Source organism: Cydia strobilella, chromosome 17 (genome assembly GCF_947568885.1).
Source record: "Cydia strobilella chromosome 17, ilCydStro3.1, whole genome shotgun sequence".
Classification (NCBI taxonomy): Eukaryota; Metazoa; Arthropoda; class Insecta; order Lepidoptera; family Tortricidae; genus Cydia; species Cydia strobilella.
Window position 1 is genome coordinate 4,593,288 of NC_086057.1, and position 14,971 is coordinate 4,608,258.

General features: G+C 37.9%; 1 protein-coding gene across 1 annotated transcript; it reads right to left on the reverse strand.

Annotated features, from left to right (window-relative positions):
• Nucleotides 1–112: 112 nt before the first annotated feature.
• On the reverse strand, nucleotides 113–14,857 carry LOC134748830 (small ribosomal subunit protein eS6). Its single transcript, XM_063683640.1, has 6 exons — nucleotides 14,741–14,857; nucleotides 14,219–14,423; nucleotides 13,420–13,565; nucleotides 12,366–12,536; nucleotides 5,663–5,809; nucleotides 113–236 (listed from the first exon to the last, which is right to left on the reverse strand). The coding sequence occupies exons 1-6, from the start codon at nucleotides 14,744–14,746 to the stop codon at nucleotides 150–152; spliced, it is 762 nt and encodes a 253-aa protein (XP_063539710.1). The 5' UTR covers nucleotides 14,747–14,857; the 3' UTR covers nucleotides 113–149.
• Between the last annotated feature and the right edge of the window lie 114 nt (nucleotides 14,858–14,971).

Genomic DNA, 14,971 nt, shown 5'->3' on the forward strand with positions numbered 1-14,971 from the left:
AAATATTCGGCAGTTCGACCAAACTATTCGGCCGAATACTAACATTTGGAAATATGCCAATACCGAATATTCGGCCCATCCCTAATTAAAAAGTTAAATCAAAAACAACAAATTAAGGTTTTACATTTTTTTTATTAGTTTTGAGTTGATCACTTTTGGGGAGCACTCTTGTCGGAGCTCTTGGAGTCCCGTATCGAAGCTGAGCGCCTGCGTCTGAGTTCCTCTTGGCGGCGGACCTGAGAAAAAAAATATATTGGATTTCTTATATTCCGCTGCGTTACCTACGATTTTTTTTAATTGCTGCAGAATCAGATACTCGATTTTACCAAAACAACTGCCATCTCAACTTTCACCTCGATGAAACGGAAACTAGGCCTTATTAGGATTTAATCGGGTTTCCTCACAATGATTTCCACCATATTTTGCTTGGAAGATGGTTTAGATTTTTTGTTACATCTAGCTTACGTAAGATGGACGACAGTACGATATCGACGTCATATCGTTTTTAGGGTTCCGTACCCAAAGGGTGAAATTGGGACCCTATTGACTATTACTAAGACTCCACTGTCCGTCTGTCTGTCACCAGGCTGTATTTCATGAACCGTGATAGTTAGTCAGTTGAAATTTTCACAGATAATGTATTTCTGTTGCTGCTATAACAACAAATACTAAAAAGTACGGAATCCTCGGTGGGCGAGTCCGACTCGCACTTGTCCGGTTTTTTTAAGAGGCGCTTTCAATCGCGCGGCGTTTTTTAAAAAGGTCTGTCATAAATGCCTGCAGAAAAGTAATTTCTCTAGACGTGTGTGGCTATTTTAATATCTCAGCTTACATCGACAGTATGCAGAGGGGTAAGAAACAGCACATAATCTTACAGCATGATATAATCTCCATAAATTGAATCATGGTTATATGATATCAGCTGTCACTACTTTTGCTTTCATACAAAGTGTCTTTTTGTATGACAGGAAGGTAGAACCCTCCCTTTTGCGTATGCACACTGGCTGGTTCAGTTTTGAACATTGTTTATTTATTTTATTTTGGTACATGGAAAACCAACAGCGCTATACATATCCAAAAACTATAATAGAATTAGAAAGCCAATTATAGGTTTTCACTTATAGAAACGGAATAAAATGTAACAAGCTTATTGCCCAACTTAATTACACATGTACCAGTTCATACAGCACAAGAACAGAGGATCGATATGAATATGATCGATTATTACAAAAAATAAGTAGAAAAGAAGGTAAAATCTGTTAGGTAGTGCATTTAGCCACAGTACATTAGCCCTGACCTGCGCCAGAATCATTGTCACCCATAAAGTATCTAATTTATTTATTTTTTATTATTAATATGCTATCACTAAATATTTCGATATTACAATTTATAAAAGCTTTATTTAAGCTCATGCTTGCCCTGCATAAGAAACTGTTTTTTCTATATAGTCATACTTGTTATGAACAAAATGCTGCACTTCATGATAAAAGCAAGCCGCTCTGCACAGTGATAGTAGGGACCAAACTGAGCGATTTGACCCGCAGCAGCGGCAGTTTCACCCCTTAGGAACAGAGATGGCGCCACTTCTTTAAAAAATATTTCAAAAAATTCTACAAGCTAAACCAATGAACCGATTTAAATGTTTAATATCTCAAATGAAAGCGCATTATATACATTACTTTAAAAAAAATACTCAGAAAATATATACTCAATACTTTTGATAAAAACGGGAATTTTAAGTTTGTTTTTTTACTCAAGTGATAGTTTTTACTTGATTTCTCAAAAAAATTGTATGGAATATGAATAGTTTAATGCATGTATATATTACTGAATAAATAACAATTATTATAAAAAAAACCCGACACCGATATCTCTCATACTTCTCGAAATATGAAAGTTTGAATGTGAGTGTAAATTTCTTTAAGATATATTCCAAATAATTCTACAAGCTAAACTATTCGACCGATTTTAATGTTTAATATCTCAAATAAAAGCTCATTATACATACAACTTATAAAAAAATATTTAAAAAACATATACTGAATACTTTTGGCAAAAAACGGCATCTTAAGTTTTTTTTCTTACTCGATTGATAGTTTTTACTTGATTTCATAAAAAAAAATATGGAACATGAATAGTTTAATAAATATATATATATAGTACTGAGTATATAAAAGTATTACAAAAAAACCCGACACCGATACCTTTCATTCTTCGCGAAATATTTAAGTTCAATTATGCACGTTCTTACAAATAAATTCTTTAAAAGAAATCTTCAACCGCAGTAAGTGCACTGATTTTAATATGAAATGTGTCATATGAAAAGAAATCACCCAATTTATTTTAATAAATAAAAAAATTAATAAATAAAAACTGAATAAAGTTTTTTCCTGGTGCTGAATTACAAAAAAATATAACAAATCTAAAATTAGGAATTATTTTTATTTAAAGTGACTACATTTGTAAACAAAAAACTTAAATGTCCTCTTCGGGTTCACCGGTAGATGTAGAACTGAAAAAAAAGTCGTTTTGAGAAGTACTCGTACCATTTCAATACTACAAAATCACCGATCATACATGAACTGGTTGCTGTAGATTACTGTTGGATAATTTTTGTGCCTGTAGATTTACTGTTGAATTATTTTTGTGCCTAGTTGATTACCATTAAACCTATAATTTTGTGCCAGACCTATAATCAGTGGTCAACATGCAAAATAACTCTGGATTGAAAATTACATTAACTTACTTTTGATTTGTACAGCCACCTTTGCATGATTTACACTGGGCTGTGCATGGTAAGCTGACGCGACGACACTCACAACGCATAGTTTCGCAGCCAGATTTGCAGCCACAATGGTCCAAGAGGCTTAATTGCGACCAAATCGCTGTAACTGCCGACCATTCCGGAGTCCTACATGGTATGGAAACTTCTGGTTTCATAGCGTTTCCCCATATATGGCCCGCTTGGTAAGCCGCTCGAAGTGCATGTTTATAGAGAGCAGCTGATGTAGGTGGCAGGCTTGTCACAAGCTTGTTTTTTGAAGCAAACAAATATTTGTGAACTTCATTTACGTTTATGTGTTCCGTTTGGCCAAACAATAACTCAAATCTAGGGTAACTTTATACTAAAATTAAAATATGTAGTTACACACCTGACAACTGACAAAATCAAAAACTTAAAAGTTGACATACTCCTATTTTCCCGTCTTTTTATAGTGGCCATAGAAAGGCAGCTTGATCTGAACGAATTCTTCCAGTACGAAAACCAAATTTGTCCACCTTCGTTGTCAGTCAATGGAGGGCGTCGTTCAGGGAACAAATCTGATTTGGCCGAGAAATTAGAACCTGCCAACCCTGCCACCTACATCAGCATGCACTTCGAGCAGCTTACCAAGAGGGCCATATATGGGGAAACGCTCTGAAACCAGAAGTTTCCATACCATGTACATCTTTTCGGGGATGGACTGAGGAAAAAGAGAGTTGGACTCCGGAATGGTCGGCAGTTACAGCGATTTGGTCTCAATTAAGCCTCTTGGACCATTGTGGCTGCAAATCTGGCTGCGAAACTATGCATTGTGGGTGTCGTCGCGTCAGCTGGCCATGCACAGCCCAGTGTAAATCATGCAAATGTGGCTGTACAAATCAAAAGTAAGTTAATGTAATTTTCAATCCAGGGTTATTTTGCATGCTGACCACTAATTATAGTCTGGCACAAAATTATAGGTTTAATGGTTATCAACTAGGCACAAAAATAATTCAACAGTAATCTACAGCAACCAGTTCATGTATGATCAGTGATTTTGTAGTATTGGAATGGTACGAGTACTTCAAAACGACTTTTCTTTTTCAGTTTTACATCTACCGGTGAACCATATAATTTGACATCACCTAATAATAATTAGTTGCCCGTTTATTTTTGTATTTAATACACTGACAATTATCTGATTCAATTCGGCTTATATGTATAAAAACTACTAAATTGACCTACTTTTATATTATACACATAGATTTAAGATTAGATCCTAAGTATGCATGTAATATTGCTATGCCCCCACGGGGTCCATGTGGAACTACCAAGAATTTGTAATACCTATAAAACCATGGTTACAATAAATAAATATGAAATATGAACCCGAAGAGGACATTTAAGTTTTTTGTTTACAAATGTAGTCACTTTAAATAAAAATAATTCCTAATTTTAGATTTGTTATATATTTTTTGTAATTCAGCACCCGGAAAAAACTTTATTCAGTTTTTATTTATAATTTTTTTATTTATTAAAATAAATTGGGTGATTTCTTTTCATATGACACATTTCATATTAAAATCAGTGCACTTACTGCTGTTGAAGATTTCTTTTAAAGGATTTATTTGTAAGAACGTGCATAATTGAACAAATATTTTGTGAAGAATGAAATGTATCGGTGTCGGGTTTTTTTGTAATACTTTTATATACTCAGTACAATATATATATTTATTAAACTATTCATGTTCCATAATATTTTTTTTAAGAAATCAAGTAAAAACTATCAATCGAGTAAGAAAAAAAACTTAAGATGCCGTTTTTTGCCAAAAGGGTTCAGTATATGTTTTATAAGTATTTTTTTATAAGTAATGTATATAATGAGCTTTTATTTGAGATATTAAACATTGAAATCGGTCAAATAGTCAAGCTTGTAAAAAAATTTGAAATATATTTTGAAGAAATTTACACTCACATTCAAACTTTTATATTTCTTGAAGTATGAGAGGTATCGGTGTCGGGTTTTTTTTATAATACTTGTTATTTATTCAGTAATATATACATGCATTAATCTATTCATGTTTCATACATTTCTTTTGAGAAACCAAGTAAAAACTATCAATCGAGTAAAAAAAAAAACTTAAGATGCCGTTTTTTGTCGAAAGTAATCAGTATATTTTTTTTGAGTATTTTTTTGAAAGTAATGTATATAATGAGCTTTCATTTGAGATATTAAACATTTAAATCGGTTCATTGGTTTAGCTTGTAGAATTTTTTGAAATATTTTTTAAAGAAGTGGCGCCATCTCTGTTCCTAAGGGGTGAAACTTGCGCTGCTGCGGGTCAAATCACTCAGTTTGGTCCCTACTAGCACTGTGCAAAGCGGCTTGCTTTTATCATGAAGTGCAGCATCCGGGCAAAAAATGGCCGTAACAAGTATGACTAATACCTAGTAATAGCTTGGTAATTACTGATGGGACGAAAATGCCTAAACGTCCTTGACGGAACATATTATTAAGAGATCTTATTAAGCAAATTTGAACAATCTACATTACCTTTAATAATATTGACTAAGTACCTATGTCTGCAATTTCCCGGCGCTTAACAAGTGGGATCAAATGATGTTTCTTAGACAGCTTGAGGTAGTTGATAGAACTATAGTTGACTCGCATTTTGTAACACAGAAATTTGATAAATTTTGACTAATCTCTCAATCCTATCAACATAAATTTGATACTGAGGATTGTTTACACTATCTCTCGACGAAATTGCTGCGCGTTCTGTATAGCAGCCTCGCCCGAGGAAAACTCACTAGCAAGTGCTATGCCTTGAGCAAGATACACAGTGTAGACACACGAGATAGAATGGCACGAGGTGCTCGTACATCTGCCTATTGAGTAAAAAGAATGTTAGAAGTTACCTTGGATTCCTTCTTCCTCTGAGCGAGCAGTTTGGCGTAGTCGGCCTCGGCGGTCTTGCGCTTGGCGAGGCGCTTCTTCTTCAGGGCCAGGCGGTGGCGTCTGCGCTGCAGCACCACTGGCGTCACTAGCCTCTGGATTCTAGGGGCCTGGAATATACAATAGATATAAAGTTTTTAAATTATTTAATTTAAACAGTGATTAAACTAAATCTAAACCTAAATTAGCCTGAGGCATTGTTCCCAGGACACTGGCCGCGTTCCCCCTCTGCACAGTGAGGCTGAGCTTCTGCGCAAAAAATGCGCCAGCTCGTAGGTCGCCAGACACCCAGACTAGTTTGGTAGAAATTTCTTTTACTAGTTTTCTCGTGTCTGACGACCAAGGACCGAAAGTTTCAATCGCAAGTGCCGCAAATATATAATTAGTTTTTAGAAATGCATATTTGCGGCACTTGGCAATTTGGGCGTCGTCTGCTGCCGACCCTGGCTTCCTGGCAGAGCGCCGGACGTGAGATGGGGCCAGCGTGTCAACGCATGTTACATCCCACGCCAGGGGCCGCCCTAGGAACCAAGGTACGAGCGAGCAGCCGTCGGGCCTTTTGCCATCCGCCGCAGATAGACCAACTGGCTCCAGGGTTGCTGGTATGGAGACGGTACCGAGTGCTCTGCGGATTAGATCGTTTAGAGCCGTGTGTCTATAAAATCGGCCCGCGCTTGACTGGCAGTGGAGTCCGTGGTGCCCATAAGCGTCAACATGGCTTCTGCAGCGGGAGCAAGCGTGTGGCTCGCAGACTTTTAAACCTAACCTGAGGCATACGGCTACGCGCAGTGACGCCGGGTCCAAAAGGGAACCAATGTTCCGCGACGGCAAGGCGCGCAGCCAATGCCCTGACTCGGGTTCCGATACTGCGAGCAGTCTAGCGCGTTCGCAGGGGTTCGAACTATTGTCCAAAAGGGATTTGTGGGTTGTTTTTATTTTTATCAGGTCCCAGGCTGCTTGGCTGGCTTTTTCGGTAGGTGGGCTCTCGCCGGGATTTCCAGCACTCCAAGTTGACTCTGCATCTGCCAAGCTCGCCACTACCACACCCGTGGGATTGGTGACATTAAGAATGCCACGGATGAGATGGGCGACGCTGTGGACAGACGAGAGAAAAGCGGGGAGAGCCAGATCGCCCGTAGAGCGAATGCCCAGGCCACCATAATTAATAGGCAGAGTAGCCTGGGACCAGCTTTGAGAGCTGAAAGAGACATTTAGAATTTTGCTAACCGAATTTTTTAATATGTTGTCTATGGATGACGTGAGACTCGAGAATTTCCAAACAGGGCTACAACGTAAAATGTATAAAAATTTAGGAGAAAATAAACACAAACGTAAGATGTAAATGGCTATATGGGCGTTAATTTTGAATAATAAATCTGAACAGTTGTGAAAGTTATCTAATTTTGAATTTATTGCTAAAGGGATGGCGTCTTCGAAAATAGGGGCGCCAAGTAACACGAGGGAATCTCGTGTAACAAAGGTGAAATTGGGCGCGACAGAGTTGAGACTTAGAGTCAAAGCAGTCCGGGCGCTAGCTGAAAGTTTTTCTGAGATAAAAACCTCACACTTATTAAAGTTAAGTGTGAGTCCTATCTCAGCGAACCGCCTTGTGATTATATTTAGGTCGTTTAATACTGAAGAAGCCGTCCCTGCAAGTGTCCCGTCATCCAGATACCATAAATTTAGTTCTGATTTTAGCTGAGTGATGATTGGGTGAATGGCGAGGCTAAAGATGACGGGCCCAAGCGGATCTCCCTGCTGGCACCCGATGCATGAAGCAATTACTTTTTCACCAAACATTAATTTGGACGGATTGCCGTAGCATTGTTTTAGGTATTCAAAAATTTCCGGGATTTCCTTTTGAATTTCGTCTAAAAGAGTGCTTCGGTCGATAGAATTAAATGCGTTTCTTACATCAACTTTTACCAAAATTTCGAAAATTGAGTTTTCCAGGAATGTCCGTGTGGCGTGTACTGCGGCCTCACAACCGCCTCTGACGCCGAAACCAAGTTGTTTGGGCTTGAATTTGTCTGTGAGGCGGTCGTGAAACTCGCGGCAACACAATTTGGACGCTAGTCGCCGTAGTGTGCTTCCCACCGCTATCGGACGAATGCCGCCGTCTTTTTTTTTTAAGGCTATCAGGTTAGCGCCGTATAAAATGGGAGTGATTTCGCTACAGATTTTACCTGAAAGCATTAAATTTATCAACGCGGTCAGCTCTTTGAGGAGGGTTTCTCCGGCATCTCCCATTAGCGGGCTAGTCAGGTCCTTGAGGTGCTGCGGGGTTATGCCGTCAAGGCCACCGGCCGAACCATTAGGAAAAGAGCTAATCGCCTGTAAAGTTTCACGTTCCGTAACTTGCAGTGGTTGCGAGGAGATTTGAGACGGCACGGGAAGTTGTACTGGTGAAGTTGAAATCGGATGCTTTTCTTTAAGAGAGGAGAACACTTCGTCGGAACGGGCGGCCAAGGTGTCACTAGAAAATAGAAGTTTTGTAGCGCCTCTTATGTTACCGTCAGAAACCTTATTTTCTATTGACTTAACTTTATAGTTTAAGTGAGTATTGCAAAGATTTAAGAATGGAGATTCCGCGGAATCTATGGGAAAGTCAGGATGGAGTATATTTTGTTTGATAATAGCTGATAAACTGCGATTGGATTGGTCTTGAGGGATATGAATATTTTTGTAAGTAAATGTAAGTAAGGCTTCCCATGCGGGTAAATTATTATTAGACACAACCTTGGCCACGCATTCCGTGAGGCTCCGAGCTACAGCAACCCTAGCGCCTTTTGGTATACGTTTAGCTAATTTAGTGTGAGCTTTTAGTACTGCTAGACGAGTACATAAATCTGCAGGGGGAGCCGCAGTGTTGGGAACAGAGGCCCCAGATCTGTCGACATGAGAGGAGTCGGTCGGGGGTAGGTCTATCCGAGGAACATGTTTCTTGGCAAGATGGATCTTGAGTCCATGTGCGCCCTTGTAGGGTTTGTGGTCTTGACATATAGGGCATTCCGTGAGCTGGGTGGAGGCAGGATTCATTAACACAAGACGACAAACATTACCAAATTATTAGCACGTAAGTAGAAAATATAAGTCAATGTTGACATTTTGACACCGATATCCTATGTTGATATGTAATAGACACTGAGATGTCACTTTTCAGATATATTTTTCGGGCGAATCGATTTGGTGTTATTAGTAGAAATAAGACACCAAAAACATGGCAAAACGTCTTTCACTCGCCGTTCTTCCCGTGCAGGTGATATTTACGGCAATACAACACGTAAAATTCGTAATAAATTTGAATTCATAATATTATATTTTTGCTTGTACAGTTGACATTTGACCGTAGTCCAAATTACACAGAATAATACTCAACTGTAGAGTGCGGAAAGAGAAGAGTTGTGAAATATATGACTTTTGTCTTATCCCACAGACTCTAGTCTAATTAATTCAATGTATATAAAGAACATAATCTAGACAACCATAATTGCCTTATAAGTGTCATATTTGGTAGTAAGCATGTACTTTGAATGTATGCATACCTGTTAGCTTGGCCCGGCGGCTATTTCAGTGACCAGGTCCAAAGGCAGGTAAAACAATACTCACTTTTCTTAAAATCTCAGTGCTGATTTTTATGTTTTAGAAGGACAATTTCCGTCGGCGGTAACCAAGCCGCTTTTAAAAAAGTTTGGTAACTTTACTTATATTCTCAGTTTTGATTTTTATATATCAGGGAAAAAAAGAATAGTACATTCGGATGCTAGTGCGGAAGAATGACATTTCCGCACGTGTATCGAACGACGCTTTTTAATACAGTTGCGAAAAAATAAGAAAAACAACAAGTAAGAAATTCGAAACTATTATATTATTAATTCTGTGACATCATTGACATTATGAAGAGGTGTTTTTCAAGACATTATTTTGACGTAATTTGCATCCGTCTGCCGCCCATTGGGGATTACATGCATCATCCAGATAACAAGACCGAGGTGAATGATGATCTACAGTAGAATCCGCATTTAATGAAATCGAAGGGAAGTGACAAACACGTCATACTAAGCGGATGTCATATGAAACATAGTTGATTAACTTCTTACTTTTGTTAATTTTTAAATTAATCTCAAACTCCTTTGTGAGAGATGTTTTATTAATCTTGTACAAACTACTTGTCACTGCTGAGAATAAAAACTAAAACAACTTAAACGCCACACACGCCCCAAACGTCCTCGCAGGGAAAGACGTGGGGACGGCCACGAAAACCAGCGAATGTGTCGTATTACCGGGCATAATTTCATGAAAATAGGATTTATAGGTCATAGTAAGTGATTTGTCACTATAAGCAAAGTCATCTTATCAGACTTTGTCACAAAGAATTTTATATGAAAACCAAACTACGCACAGTAATTATGTCATAAGTAAGCGGTTGGTCAGTATAAGCGGAGTCATAATAAAATAATAAACAAATGTTTAGCACACTTGTAAAGAACACAGGCATGAGACCTGTGTTACCTGCTCGGTGCCAATATGCTTTTCCCTGATGCTGCTGCTTGCTACTATTAAGAGAATAGCAAACAATATTTAAATCAGGGCATTCTTTTCTTACAAAAACAAAATACAGTCCTAGATGGCAATAGATTTTTGTATTAGTATGTATAGATGCAGGTTCCATTTCGACTTTTCTGTATCTAAAAATATTAAAGAAGGGCAAAACAAATAATCACATTTTTGATACAGCCTTTAGGAGATAGTCACAGCTAGAAATTTTAAATGTAACAGTGGGAGTGGGTGGGACAGCAATATAAATATGCGCGTGCAGCCGTGCAACAGAGATAACAACAGGCGGGTCAGTGTACGAAAATTCTTGTAATAATTGTCTATTCTTTATCATGGTCAATCTCCATCATAACTTGTTAGACGTGGGTCATTCTCAAAAAATATGTCTGCAGTGTAATTGCCGTGTCCCATACAAAAACCGGCCAAGCGCGAGTCGGACTCGCGCACGAAGGGTTCCGTACTATTAAGCAAAAACGGCAAAAAAATCACGTCTGTTGTATGGGAGCCCCACTTAAATATTTATTTTATTCTGTTTTTAGTATTTGTTTTGTGTCCTATACAAACTCTTTTCATCAGTTATAGAAAAAAGAATAAGCACCATCCTAGATAGACACCAACCACTTGAACAAGCGGGCTTCAGACGGGGTTTTTCAACAGTAGACCACATACACTCGTTCGAACAAATCATAGAAAAACACCAAGAATTCAACACACCACTTTATATAGCCTATATTGATTACAAGAAGGCTTTTGACACCATACTACATTCAGCCATTTGGGAAACACTAGAAAACCAACAAGTTCACAACACCTACATAGCAGTAATTAAAAAGATTTACATGAATAGTACCAGCAAAATACAACTTGACAAAATTGGCCCATCATTTCCCATTAAGAGAGGGGTAAGGCAGGGAGACCCACTATCCCCAAAAATTTTTATAGCCGTGCTAGAATCAGTTTTCAGACAGCTAGATTGGAAATCACTTGGCATAAATATTGGAGGAAAAAACCTGACACATCTAAGATTTGCGGATGATCTGGCCCTGTTTGCAAGAAGTAGTAAAGACTTAGAATATATGATGAACACATTGAACATAGAGAGCAAAAAAGTTGGACTTGAAATGAATTATAGCAAAACTAAAGTTATGTCAAATAGCAACAAAAATCAGATAACTATAAAAAATGAAAATATAGAGTATGTCGACCAATACATATACCTGGGAAAACAAGTAAGCTTCAACCCAAATGCAAACGAACAGGAAATTGAGAGAAGAACTAAAAACACCTGGAATAAGTACTGGAGTCTAAAAGAAACCCTAAAAAGCGACCTACCTATCAAGCTTAAGAAGAAGGTAATGGATATGTGCATACTCCCAACAATGATCTATGCATGCCAAACATGGAAATTCACTTCAAAGGCCAAAAGGACCATAGTTTCATGCCAAAGGGGCATGGAACGGAGTATACTTAAAATAAGAAAAATTTACAAGATCAGACATTCCATAATCCGAGAAAAAACTAAGCTTATAGATGCACTAAGCCAGGCCCAGAAACAAAAATGGAGATGGGCTGGCCATGTTGCCAGACTCCAAGACGAGAGGTGGACTTTTCACACAACGGCCTGGAAAGGTCCAGACGGAAAGAGGAAGAGAAGACGGCCATTGGCACGATGGTCGGACGACATAATTAAAACAGTGGGGGCCAACTGGATATGGGAGGCCCAAGACCGAAGAAAATGGCAGATTCTGGAAGAGGCCTATACCTCTTAGGAGGGTTCTGGAGTGATCATTAGATATTAGACATTTAGAAAAATTTAGATTAAGTTTCATCCCAGAAATAAAAGGCTTTTTTATTTTTATTTTATTTATTTAGTATTTGTTGTCATAGCGGCAACAGAAATACATCATCTGTGAAAATTTCAACTGTAGCTATCACGGTTCACGAGATACAGCCTGGCGACAGACGGACAGCGAAGTCTTAGTTATAGGGTCCCGTTTTTACCCTTAGGGTACGGAACCCTACGAAGTATGAAAAGAGTTGTGGTAATTAGAGTCAACTGCAGACATATTCTCAGTGAATGACCCACAATCATGATAATTGTACACACACCTTTGATCTGGGCTTGGCATTCTCCTTGCCCTCCTTGGGCGGCAGCACGCGCTTGACCACGTAGCGGCGCACATCGTCCTCCTTGCTCAGGTTGAACAGCTTGCGGATCTTGGACGCACGCTTGGGGCCGAGACGGCGGGGCACGTTGCCGTCGGTCAGTCCGGGGATTTCCTGTTGGATTTTAAATTTTGCTTTGTGAAAGGGCAATTCAATTCTTCTTTCAGATAGCCCACTAATTAATAATTCTAAAATTGTAAATTATAAAAGTAAATTGAGCTACCTGATTTGTTGCAAAAGGTCAAAAGACCCTTTTAACAAATTGAGAATCTCCTATAAAACTCCCATGAGATTCAAACATATTAGACTATTTCAAAACAGGTCACTCACGTATTATTAAGTCAAATAGCTTGACACGTTTCGAATTGGACCGAAACATGTCGAGCTATTTAACTTAATAATACGTGAGTGACCCGTTTTAAAATAATCTAATATGAGAATCTCCTTTATAAGTAGGTATGTTAAAAACCTCAGCAATGGAAAAAACTGGTAGGAATCACAATATTTGAGTAATTCACACCACCCAGTCTTTAATAATATTCCTTTGCTAAACCTTAATTACAAGCTATGAATGTTGGGTGTCAAAGAAATGCAAGTGAACTTTAAGTGCACAAGCCTGTGTTTAACACCAGTCATGTTATACCCTGCCGCATATAATTACACAGATTTGCAGATCTGGGAAACAGTAAGAACAGGGATATTTATTTTATTGTAACACAACTAAGCACCACATTTTTTACTGGCAGCTTGAATTAAATGAATACAAATGTTGTAATTTTTAATTAAGTTTGTTGATATACAATGTAAATTAACATGATGCTAAAAGTAAATAGAAATAGATTCAATGGCACAAAATAAATTTACTTTAGAAACTACTTAATTCCTACTCAAGTTGGATTTTTATGTGTTTATGTTTGTATCGTTTTTAGCATACTATTCATAGCTGTAATGATATTGTAAAAGAACTACCAAAGAAAAATAAAGGAGTTAATCTTACCTGGGTGCCCTTACGGACAATAACCAGGGCCAGCACAGACAGGTTAGCGTCAACAATGCATCCACGGACAGACTTGCGTTTCCTCTCACCGTCACGACGCGGTCTGTAGCAGGAGTGACCCTTGGACATCAGAAGACGTACACGGCCTGCAATGCAAAACTGTTTTTATTTATTGTGACATTTTTAAACAATACAGAATGTTGTTGTAGGTTAGTTCTAATTAACCATAACCATAGTGAAACAGTGGGTACTCAAATACTATATTTCGGCCTATTATCATTCTTTCGTAAACTTTCACTTGAATAAAAAAAAATACTGCATGGCCAACTAAGAGGAACTATTACAAGACAGTTTATGTGAAATTGGATTGGTTTAAAAATGCTAGATGATAATAAATAAATCTGTTTATTTAAAAGACAACATAGGTCCACACATCACAATGTAAAAAATCATAATTAAAATTAAATTAAAACAGAACAGCAATTTATAAAGAATATTTGGACGTTGATGACATTTATAAAATCATTAAAATAAAAACTATATAAAAATGTCCAGCACACTTGTAAAAGAACACAGGCATTGGAGCCTGGGTTTCCTGCTCGGCACTGTTATGTTATTCCCTGCTCTCGTGTTTTGCTAGTCATTAAAGATTAGTAAAAATAATAAAAGATTCAGGGTTACGAGAAACATAACCTTAAAACTTGAAATCATTAACCAAGTTAATTTAGGCATGTAAACAACATTGGAAATGTAGTCAGGTCAACATCATACAATATAAATAAATAGAAAGTATACTAACTGTTGGTCAGGACTCCCTGCTTCATGGGGAAACCTTGCTTGTCATTGCCACCGGCGACGCGGAGGACGTAGCCCTTCCATTCGTCTCCCAGCAGGTCAGCCTCCACCTCCGCGCCCATGCGCTTCTCGTAAAAGATACGGAGCTTGTGCTCGTCCACAACCTCGAACAACTTCTGGCATCCCGTTGCCGGGTACGAGACGTTCAACTATAACAATTTCGAGGTTATAAACACAACACAAATAACAATTCAACTTACAGAAACGGGTTTCTATTGAGTACAATTATCAGCAATGATATTTTTGCTGAACTTTATTCACTTTTTAACGAGAAATATGAAATAAATCAACACATGATAAAGTTTCACTCCACAACACGACTAGGAAATATCTATTTTTTTCCCAGGAATCGCACCACTTGTTGAATAAAAATCGTTGCTGACAATTAGTTTGATATATAAACTATTGCAGTTTCACATTATTTTTGCTTTAAAACAGTGAAAAATATAAAATAAATGTTATAAACCTTCATGACTGCGGTTGAGTTCTTCGAACGTCAGCCATGAAAAAGAACCAGAGACAAGTTGATGTGCTAGAGATGGTCTCCAAGGGACGGTGACTATCGGTTAATTGTAAATACCGGTAATGAATCGAAAAACATCCCATTCCCTTCTGCCACAAACTATGAAAGAAATATAAAAATAGATTAAACATTATGGATGATTTTAACGGAAAAACTAATTCAATCAAATAAATT